We start from the raw sequence: 11,909 nt of genomic DNA on the forward strand, positions 1-11,909 counted from the left end.
TTGTTTTTTTGGTAAATTTTTGTGTATTTAGTCATTTTTTGGCTGTTTTGTAGTCACTTAGTCTTTTGTCGTTTGTTTTTTTCAGTTTTTTTGAGACCGTTTTTTTCTAGCTCGTATTTAGGGATAGGTTAAGAATTTGGGCATTTTTAATCCTTTTTTGTCGGGTTTTTTTTGTGTTTTTTTCTGTAGGGCATTTTTTTGTCCATTAATTCTTCCTTTTTGTGTTTTTTTTGGGTTGTATTTTTGCTTTGGTTGTTTTTGATATTTGTCTATTGTCTTTGGTTTATTTTTGGGTTGTGGTTTTGGTTATTTCTTTTGGTGTTTTTTTACATTCATAAGTGTTTTTGTCAGTTTCTTAAATATGTTTTTTGGGCTAGTTTTTGTTTTTTAGTCATATTGGTCATATTTTGGATATGTTTTGGTCATGTTTTAATCCTTTTTTGGCATTTTTGGGGGGTGTATTTTTGGTCTTTTGTTGTTTTTTTTTTTTTTGGGGGGTTGTGGTTTTGGTCGTGTTTTTTTTTTTTTTTTGTGGGCCCACCTCTAGGAGTCTTAGCTCCTGTACGCAGTAGTGCAGGAGCTCCAGGGCCCGCTGTGTGACCTCCCAGGGCCTCTGCAAGAAGATGAGCAGCGTGCACTGGCGTGAAAACAGGTAACTTCTCAGGTCCAGGAGATTGGCGGTGCCACGCTGGATGCTGTCACGCTTTTCCATGTCGATTGGGCGCCGCAAAAGTAAACCGCTCCAATTGGACACCGGAGAGCAGAAGGAGCCCAACCACATGGCTGTGTCTGCAGATGTAGAGATATGGTCATGCTGCATGCTGGATCTTCCCACAATGGCGGCAACCTCTTAATTGTCCTACCTCCGGCGCCGAAATTGAGGACGTACTGCGTGAATAGTGCGTCCAGTTCATCATATTGCACCAGGGCGTCTTCAAACTGCTGCAGCATCTCGAAGACAAATGCCAGCTCCTCCTGTGTAAAAAATTTCACAAAACCTCCGTGACCGCTTGGACTCCACAATTTTGCTCGCTATTTATCGAGCTAGCTAGCTATCTTGCCTTTGTGGGAGGGGGACTGACTGGAGGGGGGCATCCGATGTGAGTAATATGCTTACATCGAATGCTGCTGCAGAAAACAAGAATTCTCCCACTGTATCTCCGGCATGACATAGGAAGCGTCTAAAAAGGGGCCTAGGAAAGGGGCCGGGAATCACAACCTCTTTATTAATCTCCCAGAAAAAGTCAACATCATGCAAAGGGTGGAAGAAGGGTGGCCTTAACCACCCAAAGACTTGGGGTGCTGATGTGCGTGGTTGAGAGTAAGAAAGGTGAGATTGGAAGTTGGTTTCTGAGAAGAAGAATGGATATCTTTGCATAGAGTGAAACAAAGTTGAAAGGGAGTGGTAAAGTGTGTTCAGGGAAAGCATATGACAGGATGGATAGGGAGGCATTGTAGGAAGTGTTGAGGATAAATAGGGTTGGTGGCAGGTTGCTACGTGCCGTGCAAAGCTTGTATGAGGATAGTAGAGCTTGTGCAAGAGTGGGGAGTGAATTCAACGAGTCGTTTCCGGTAAAAGTAGGTTTGAGAAGGGTGTGTCCTGTCACCTTGGCCGTTCAATTTGTATATAGATGGAGAGGTGCGTGCAAGAGCAGGGAGAGCAGGTATAGTGCCTAAGAGTGGGTTGCAGGTAAGTCAGCTGTTTTCAGATGACCCAGCTTTGGTGGATGACTCTGCAGAAGGACTTAGTGCTTTGGTAGTGGAGTTTGATAAGAGTGCGTAAATATGGAAGCTTAAGGTGAATGCAGACAAGAGTAAGGTAATGAGGTGTTGAGGTATGTGGATTACAGATTTTGTTGAATCGTGTCAAGTTGCAGGAGGTTGATGGTTTTAAGTATATGGGTTCATATATGGCAGGAGGTAATGGTTTAGAGGAGGATGTGAAGAAGAGGTTGGGTGAAGAGTCCAAGGCAAAGGGTGTGCTGTACGGATTGTTGAAATGTAGCGATCTGCGAATTGATGCAAAGCAAGGATTGTATGGAGGTTTAGCGGTAGCAACCGTTATGTATGACTCAGAGGAGTTGGGCTTGAGAGTAAATGTGCTTAACTTGGTAAATGTCTTTGAAATTAGATTTTTGCGAAGTATGTGTGTGACACCACTGGATGAGGAGTAAGGAGAAGAACTGGTGTGGTGAGAGACCTTGCTGAGAGGATTGATGAAAATGTTCTGATATGGTTTGGACATATGTAAAGAATGGATGAAGGCTGTTTGACTAAAAGAGTATGTCGTGCAGAAGTGGTGGGAAATTAAATGAGAGGAAGGCCTACATATGGTTATATGGATGGATGAATGGGGTGAAACTTCCTCGGATGTGAGGTTGGTTAATTTAATGGACGTAGGACTGTGTGCTAGAGATAGATGTGAACGGCGAAGGATAGTTAAGAATGTCTGATATCGATGCATGTGATGCGGAGGGGGTAAACTAGTGTATGCTGTCGGGCCTCTCTGCTGACGAAGGGTTGCATGGAACAGCAACTCACCCCTAGTTGTGCAGTGGGCTTAATGTTCGGTGTCAGCTTGGGAAGAGCGAAGAAGAATGAATGTTTGGTGAATGTAAGTTTGACTCTAGCCCCCTCCCAAAAGGGGGTATGGCTTCAGTATATTGATTGATCTATCTTGCTATCTATATATCTGCTATCTTCCCATTTATCTTGCTATCCATCTTGCCACATATTTATCTCGCCATCCACCTATCTTCCTATCCATCTATATTGCTAGCTATTCAACTATCTTAATAGTCATCTTGTTAGCGAGCTTTCTTACTATTTATCCATCTCTTCATCTTGCTAGGTATCACACAATCTCTCCATCTTGCAAGCTATCATGCCATCTCTTTATCTTGCAAGCTATCTTGATATTTCTTCTTCTTTCTAGAAATCTTGCCATTGTTCCATCTTGCTAGAAATCTTGCTATTGTTCCATTTTGCTATTGTTCCATCTTGCTATTGCTCCATCTTGCTATTGCTCCATCTTGCTAGCTATCTTGCTATTGTTCCATCTTGCTATATATCTTGCCATCAATTAATTCTTTTATCCTGCTATCTATCTTGGCATCAATCCATCTTGCTAGTTACCTTGCTATATATCAGTCTATCTTGCTATCTGTCTATCTTGCCATAGATCTATGCTGTTATATATCTATGCTACTATCAATCTATCACACTGGCTGTATATCTTGCTATCTATATTGCCATCTATTTATTTTGCTATTGGTCTATCTTGCTATATTTCCATCTTGTTATATATTCTGCTATGTATCTATCTTGCTATGTATCTATCTTGCTATCCATCAAGCTTGGTATCCATCATTTTATCTCTCTATCTTGCTAGCTATCTTGCTATTGTTCCATCTTACTGTCTATCTCGCTATACATCTATCTATCTAGCTACCCATCCATACTGCTGGCTATCTATCGGGCTATCTTTATAAATTGCCATCTATCGATGTATCTTGCTACCTATTTTGCCACCCATCAATATTGCAGCTGTCCTGAGATAATTGTATTCTATGTACCGTATTTTCCGCACTATAAGGCGCACCTAAAAGCCTTTATTTTTTTCAAAAGCTGACCATGCGCCTTATAATACAGTGCGCCTTATTTGTGGATCAATTTTAAAATTGCAAAGTTTTCCAACTAACTTGCAGCCGCCGACTAGATTTTCCCCCGAACGCCAAGTAGTACGCGGTGTATGCTGGGATTTATTTACCGGCGTTTCATTGGCTAACCAATGTGTCAATCATCATTTGAATCGATCACTATTGGCTAAAGTTGTTCAGAGGTCAAGGGGTGGATCCTTTTTATCATTTACAGGCTGCCATTGGCTTAAACGGCAAACAAAGCCTGCAATTGGCCGAAAAAGATGTGTCAATCATCAGTTGAATCGATCACTATTGGCTAAAGTTATTCAGAGGTCAAGGGGCGGATCCTTTTTATCATTTACAGGCTGCCATTGGCTTAAACGGCGAAACAAAGCCTGCAATTGGCCGAAAAAGATGAATGCGTATAGCATGTGGCTGACGGCATAGAGAAAGCATTTTTTTCTATTCTGTATTTGTAAATATTGTATTCTCCTGGATTTACTACCCTCACGGATATAAGAGGACATTGCCTGCACATTATTATGAACACAACGACTTCGGTGAGCTATTCCGGGTTTTATATTGTCCCTGTATCTTGTTTCAGACTGAACTCGATGTTTCTGTGATAAGCGGTGCAGATAATGGATGGAATGGAGTGTCTATTTTTAAATTAAACTCAATTCCAAGTGTTTATTGTCATATGCACAGTAAAGTTGCGAGCGAAAAAGAAAATAGATACTAAGGAATGGTTATCATTTCTTGAATCCCAAGACTTTAACCTTCCGAATGATGGAACGATGCATTTGAGTGACATCTTACGGACACCGCATCCGCACGTGTTCTCGACACGTATTTGCGTCTTTGCAAACTTTCGGAATGTTAAGGGGGTAATAAGTTGGACTGAACTATCTGACTGTTATGTCCACGTTCCCATTGTAGCGCCTTATAATCCGGTGCGTCTTATGTATGTCAAAAATAGGACCAAAAACTATTTTTTCGGGGTGCGCCCTATAACCCGGTGCGCCTTATAGTGCGGAAAATACGGTATTTATTGTCTTTAGTCTGTAATAGTATGTGGTCCGTGTAGCCCTTTGAGACTTCTTGTGATTATGGCTATACAGATAAACGTGACTTAACTTGACTATTCTGCTATCTTGCCAGCTACCTTGCTAGCTATCCATCTATCTTGCTATCCAGCCATCTTTCTACCCATCTATGTTGCCATCCATCCTGCCATATATCTATAATGATAGTCATCTATATTGGTAGCCATCTACAGTATATTGCTAGCCCTTTATTCTTTGGGCCCCCAAATCCGTCTAACCTTCAAGGCTGGCTTGTTTAGCCTTTTTCTTAAACTTTGGACTCCACAGAAGTGACCAAGAATTCTACCAGACCTGGACCATGAAGTATTCGCAGAAGCTCCACCCGGGTTGGTTGCGCTTCTCCCTGAGGGTGCGCATGTCATCCTCGAAGCGTCCCAGGTTTTTGGTGAAGGACATGAGGAGGAGCGTCCTCAGCTTGAGCAGAACGGCGTTCCACGACTCCTGCGAGCGCGACGAGTCCTTGAGCGGGTCCGTCAGCACCACACACCTGCCCACAGGACGGCCCAGGACTCAGTGACTAGGGACGGTTGAAAAGAACCGTCCGTACCCACCTGTCGTTCTGCTTATTGCAGAAGTCTCCGCGGATCTTGTCAACGATGGAGGATCGAGGCAGGATGTTGCTTTTGTTCTTCTTTCGAGCTTCACCACCGTCAACCACTATGATGAGCCAATCTGCTGAGCCGTGGCTCCGCAGGTTGCTCTGCCAGCGGCTCACATCCTCCTTGACTGAGCTCCGGTATGCCTCCGTGTCCTGCACAAGAGTTAGGCTGAGCGAATGGAGCGCTACTCTGTGGCGAACATGCGTACTTACACAGCAGTCTGTCCAGTAAATGTGCAAGAAGGGGAAAGTAAGCAGGGCCTTGGTGCCATCCTTAGGCAGCAGCTCTTCCTTGAACTGGACAAAGTTGGCCTCCAGGTGAATCATCTTGGGAGCACGTCCGTACGTCCTCAAAACACAAGGCGCAAAAACTCACTAAAAAATATTGCATCATTTCTCTTGAGCTAGGGCAGGGGTAGGCAAACCACAGCCCAGGGGCCACATGTAGACTGCCAGGCTTTTTTTTTATCTGCCCCACTGTTGAGATGGATTTTGAACTAGCAAAGAGAACAGGGAGAGAGAAGGATAAATGAATTTTATTCCCTGATTTGAGGCCCTCCTCTGGGCCAGTCTTTATTATAAAATCTTGAATGTTACAAAAGCAGATCTACTCTACAGAATGTGGAAAACAAAGAACAGCAACATGATTTGCCAATAGCGACAATGATGCAGTTTAAACAAAGAACAGTGTGCAATAGTAGGCAAAATAAGGAACTGGCATCCTATGACATCTCCTTTGCAGTCATCAAATCTTAAAACCAGAATAAACTTCACCCACCCCAAAAAATGTTAAAAATATATATAATGGCAAGTACTACTAATAATTTTGTTTTTGTTTTGGTGCCACTCTTGACCCGTCTTTTTCAATGCATATCAACAAATTTTGTGCTTAAAAACAGGGAACTAATATTTATTTTTATTTGATGATATTAGCTTATTTGTAAAAATATATGAAATATATAAGTATAACATATGTCTGTATGTATATCTATGCACATTTACAAATCGGAAAAATTGGATGGGTCTGCTTTGATTTCCCTTTATGTAATTTCTAGGTATTGGATTGAGACTTTATCGGCAGATAAAAAGAGCATTTTTTTAGGCAGGAGTTGGCTGACACAAATGTTGAAAGGGCCAAATTGGACCAAAAACAAAAATTAAAAAAATATATGTTTGGAGCTTTCAAAAAAATTAAAAGCCTTAAATAAGCCTTATAAAGAAGGAAACACGCCCTGCGACTGGCTGGTAACCAATTCAGGGTGTCCCCTGTCCAATGCCCGAGGACAGCTGAGATGGGCTTCGGTTTCAAGCGAACCTCCTGAGGATAAGCGGTGCAGATAATGGATGGATGAAAGAAGGAAACACATACTTCAGTTATCTGTATTCCTTGTAAAATTTCAAGAATTTTTGTGTTACATTGTCCACCAACAGAAACAAAATATTTTCCATAATAAAACAATAATAAATTTTTGAAAAAGAGCTGTGGAGCCACTAGGGAGCACCAAAAGGCCGCATGCGGCTCCAGATCAAGTTTAGCGAGTGGAGAAGTTCAACTTTTTGGGCGATAGAAAGCATTTTCCTCAACCTTTTGCTGCTTTTATGCGTCCAGAGCAGGGCTCAGGAACCGTTTTGTCCCAAAGGGCCCAATATAATTTAGGGGGAGAGAGAGTGAATTAGACCATATCTATCTCCAAACAAGAGCTAATTCTAAAAGCTAAACATGCCAGAGCTTGTGTCCCATAAATATAAAACTTGTAATTTGTCTCCCTGTCACAGATTCTTGAGTCTTGAGGCTCATTTTGACCGTAGTTTTTTCCTAAATAATGGTTTCAAAACAAGATGCGTGCAAGATTTTGTGGTAAACATGTCACAAAATACTGCAAACGAGAAGGATACAGAAGTATTTTACCTTGCGTGCTACAGCTCACTATCAAAATACTCTTGGTGCTTTGCTGTCGTTTTTGGGTGTTTACAGTTTGTTCTGTGGGTTGTCATAAACTGTCCCAACAGTGAACATACAATGTTCGCCCCTAAAAGTTCCGTGTCGAACTGTTGAGAAGCAAATACGTGTGTGTATGTCAGCAGTCACTGAAAAACGTCATGCCACAAATCATTGGAAAGCTGAGATATGATAAAAATATACTCATTACAGAAACATGGCAATCAGTCTGAAACAAGATACCCATTCACACACACACACCGATAGCAGCGTCAGCCATGCAAAGCCGACCTGCTAATCAGAGGCACAGGGGTTTAGTTTTGTGCCGAAGGAAACTTTGACACTCAACCCGGAGAAGTCGCTCTACCTCCTGAGCCACTGCCCCACTGTTTGACCGCATACAACAGCCTGTCACGGTCATTCAAACAAACAGTCACGCCCACCCAACACACGCCCACCCAACACACACACGCCCACCCAACACAGAAAAACCTCCAATATCGGCTTTGCACATTCCAAAATTTGAACGACATATAGAAAAATCACATGACCTGAACCTTATCTCCGAGCCAGATGTACTCATAAAAAAAAAAACATCTGGCTCACGAGGCATATGTTTTCCGACCCCTGGTCCAGAGCATTTTGGCAGCGCGAGAGCTTTTTCGAGAAACTTGCGCATACATTATGTTTGTTTGTCAAGCTTTTTACTTATGAGTACAGCTCAAATGAAACGTCATTGGAGCGCAGGCAGTCAAGCAAAAAAGGGGCGAGGCGACTGTTTAGCCTAGGGGTCGACAACCTATGGCTCGCGAGCCATATATAACTTTATTCATGAGTACATCTGGTTTGAATATAAAATTTAGCAGATGTAAATAGTCCCTCTATCATTCGAAGTTTTGCATGAGCATGCCAATTTGTTAAATTGTGGTTACAAAATCTCACAGAAAAAAAACTGTATACACCCAAAAACGCCAGCAAAGCACCAGAGCAATTTGATTAGGTGAGCGGTAGGGATGAGCGGAGCTATGCAAACAGTCATCAAATATCCCTCAGTTAAATAAAATGCTCTGAGGAATTAGCTTGTGTCTGGAGAGTGGGTTTGGCAGTTTTGTTGAATTTTGTCTTAAAATATGTGGTATGGCTCTTTTGAAAATTTTATTTATTCTTCTTTCATGCCTCTTTGGGTCAAAAATTGTTCCAGACCCCTGGTTTAGCTAATCAAAATGCAGAACACAATAGACGATGAAAATCCACAAAGTAGCGAACCGTGATAAGTCAACCGCAATACAGCAAGCGATTACTGTATATGATCTGTTGTCAATAATAGTACCTCCTCCACTCCATGGGCTCTCTGGGCAGCTGCTGAGCAAGGGAAGTGTAGAGGGACGTGAACAAGGCCTGGTCTCCGGCACCTGAAACAGAAAAAAAAAACAAAAACTATATTCAGCATTCCCATTCCTACACTTTTATATTTTGAAAAAATGTTGCTTCTATTGTCTTTGCACCATTTATCTGGCTGAAACCATCTACCTAACCAAAGCTACCATATAACACACCTCCTTGAATAAATGCAGGCTTTTTCAAACATAAATTTGGAATTTTTCACTTTAACAGATAGGTCACTAAGAAACCCATACATGATACATTTAACAAATTGTGAGATGAGGTTTTATTTTAGAGTCAGCCCAAAATGTTTTTGTTCAACCTAAAATCAACCTGCTTGGCTCTCGGCATTTAGGGGTTGAAATTGAGGGGTTCTGTCACCGAATGACTCCCCTGCTTGACTTTAAAGGCGTATAAAAGGGGGTGAGCGAGGGGGCTGGGAATCCCTTCTCTATCAATTTCCCAGAAAGAGTCAAGAATGTGAGCGTGTTCTTGACAGTCTCCAAACACTACCTTGTAAATGGTAAGGCGCCCGCTTTGAGACTGGGAGGTCGGTGGTTCGCGCCCCGGCCGAGTCATTCCTAAGACTTAAAAAGTGGTCGGCGGCGCCCTCTGTTGGCTGCGGCTGCATCGGCTCGCTACAACGGGTCAGGTGCAATCGACATTTCGTTCTGTGTACATTGTTACACAGAATGACAATACAAGGAAATTATTATTATTATTATTATTATAAATGTGTTTGACTATTTATCCTAACATTCTTTTTATCTTAATTTTCACCTTTAAGTCTTTAGTAAGTGTTTATCTTGGAGTGCCTCGTCTAATCTCATTGTAAATAATGTTGACCATGTTTGTTGCAATGACAGTTCTAATAAAAGGTCGATAGGAACTTGAGGAACACTAGATTTGAAAAATTGATCACGACTCGACTGCACTTACAACTTAGACGAGTCAACAAGCACACAACTAGGAAATATTTACCTGGCTATCCTTGTATTACATTGTTTCCTGACATGTTTCTAACTCCAACATTAAAGAATGTCAATGGATACTGTTGGGAAAAATTGACGCCAAGCATTCCTCGTGCCTTGAATGCACTCCGACCAGCATTACCTTGGCAATATTGCCTACCTACCCTCAAATTCTATTTTTATTTTTAATTTACATGAGAAAATTTCTGTTCGTCTAACGATTAGCAAATTATATTGTTGTAAGGCAGGAGTACGATGTGGGAAAACATCAGATTATTATTTCTAAATGGACTATTACATGTTATAAAGATGTGATAAATTGTTTAAATGATTAATATAAGAAGCGTCCAAAGTTATTTGGGGGGACGGGTCTTTTCAGGGGCAGCACGGCGGCGCAGTGGTTAGCGCGTGTGCGGCACAGTTCTAAGGTCATGAGATCGAACCTTATGTGCGGAGTTTGCATGTTCTACCCGTGTTTGCGTGGATTTCCTCCGGGCACTCCGGTTTCCTCACTCATTCCAAAAACATGCATTTCAGGTTAATTGGCTGTTCCAAATTGTCCCTAGGAGTTTTTATCTATCCCTGTGTGCCCTGCGACTTGCTGGAAGCCAGTTCAGGGTGTCCCCTGCCCACTGTCCGAAGATAGCTGGGATGGGCTCCAGCACCCCCGCGACCCTACTGAGGATAAGCGGTGCAGATAATGGAAGGATGGATGGGTCTTTTCAGGTGATTGGTTCATTTTGTGAAGTTATGTCTGTGGCAAAATGATTTAAATGGAAAAAAGTGGATAGAAATATCCAGTTTTATTCCTTACAAGTCTTTTTGACATGTTTCTCCTGGAGTGCCATGTTTAATCTCGTAAACAACTACGTTGTTATTAATGACAATAGAGACTTCTAATTTTAATTGAATGAAAGGAACGCCACATTTGATTATCTACTGATGCAGTTAATAAATCTTTGTTTAAATTGGATTTATTGATTAAAATTAATTCAATATTGTATACGCATCAAATGAGACTCCTGAATGCTAAAGCTAGCGACGGATCTCGCCGCTAACACTTAGCGCTAAAGCTAGGACAGAGCTCACATGTGACAATAGGTTTGTTCTCCATTGCGTATGTGATGGCGGCACTCTTCTCCATGTGCTTCGGAGGCCGAGTTCCATCAAACGGAACCGGCTGGGTCCAAACGCCGCAGTCGGTTCGGATCCGGTGGTACTAGTTGATGCTAATTGAGGCTAGTCAAAGCTAGCCGACGGCTGTCATTGCCAGAGCATAGCCGGGGCGGGGCTCCCATGCGTAAACTTCCGGGTTTGGTGACGTCACTTAAGAAGACAGCTGCAGTTAGGACATCGCTACATTTCGTTTTGTAGTACTGTATATTTGTAGTATGTCCAGGGTTGGGTAGGGTTACTTTAACTGGATTACTTTCAATTACTTTTGGATGACTCCAATACTAAATATGCTAATAAAAGACAATAGAAAGGCAGCACGGCGGCGCAGTGGTTAGCGCTTGGGCGGCACAGTTCATGTCATGGGAACCTGTCGTGGGTTCAAATCCAATTCCAGAGTTTGCGGAGTTTGTATGTCTATTGTCTCCCCGTGCTTGCGTGGGTTTCACTCCGGTTTCCTCCCACGTTCCAAAAACATGCATTTCAGGTGAATTGGCGGGTCCAAATTGTCCCTGGGTGTGAATGAGTAAATGAGTTGTCTGTCCCTGCGTGCCCTGCGATTGGCTGGCAACCAGTTCAGGGTGTCCCCTGCCCACTGCCCAGAGATGGCTGGGATGGGCTCCAGCCCCCCGCGACCCTAATGAGGATAAGCGGTACGGCTGATGAGATGAGAAGACAAAAGAAACTAAATATGAATAAAATGACTAAATTTTGTGCAGGCTTGGGGAGTAACAGAATACATGGAACGGCAAAAATGATGTTGGCAAGCTGTTTGGACTTATTTTCATTTTGTTTCTGTCGCATTTTATGTTAGTTATGCCGGAGATCAAAGCCAGGAGAGAAAGCTTACCACGTGTTGTGAGTCATCATTTTATTCATATTTAGTTTCTTTTGTCTTTTATTAGAGTATTTGGTACTGGAGTAATCCAAAAGTGATTGAAAGTAATCCTGTTAAAGTAACTCTACCCAACCCTGAGTATATCTACAGTATGTATGAGAGTGTGATTGTGCCGACTGTGTTGAATGGTGCAGAGACATAGAGCCAGAACGCAGATTTGAGAAGGAAATTAAATCTTTTTGAGATGTAGTGTATGAGGA

General features: G+C 42.2%; 1 protein-coding gene across 1 annotated transcript in view; it reads right to left on the reverse strand.

Moving 5' to 3' along the window:
* Nucleotides 1–10,928, reverse strand: part of trappc10 (trafficking protein particle complex subunit 10) — a 33,111-nt gene extending 22,183 nt beyond the window's left edge. The window contains exons 1-7 of the mRNA XM_088353071.1: nucleotides 10,728–10,928; nucleotides 8,615–8,696; nucleotides 5,559–5,694; nucleotides 5,299–5,498; nucleotides 5,039–5,234; nucleotides 864–975; nucleotides 542–789 (exon numbers count right to left, since the gene is read on the reverse strand). Of these exons, the coding sequence (XP_088209197.1) occupies nucleotides 542–789; nucleotides 864–975; nucleotides 5,039–5,234; nucleotides 5,299–5,498; nucleotides 5,559–5,694; nucleotides 8,615–8,696; nucleotides 10,728–10,782 (1,029 nt within the window). The 5' untranslated portion in view covers nucleotides 10,783–10,928. The remainder of the gene's footprint in view (nucleotides 1–541; nucleotides 790–863; nucleotides 976–5,038; nucleotides 5,235–5,298; nucleotides 5,499–5,558; nucleotides 5,695–8,614; nucleotides 8,697–10,727) is intronic.
* Between the last annotated feature and the right edge of the window lie 981 nt (nucleotides 10,929–11,909).

Source organism: Urocampus carinirostris, chromosome 14, assembly GCF_059441175.1.
Source record: "Urocampus carinirostris isolate Australia breed hairy pipefish chromosome 14, RoL_Ucar_1.0, whole genome shotgun sequence".
Taxonomy (NCBI): Eukaryota; Metazoa; Chordata; class Actinopteri; order Syngnathiformes; family Syngnathidae; genus Urocampus; species Urocampus carinirostris.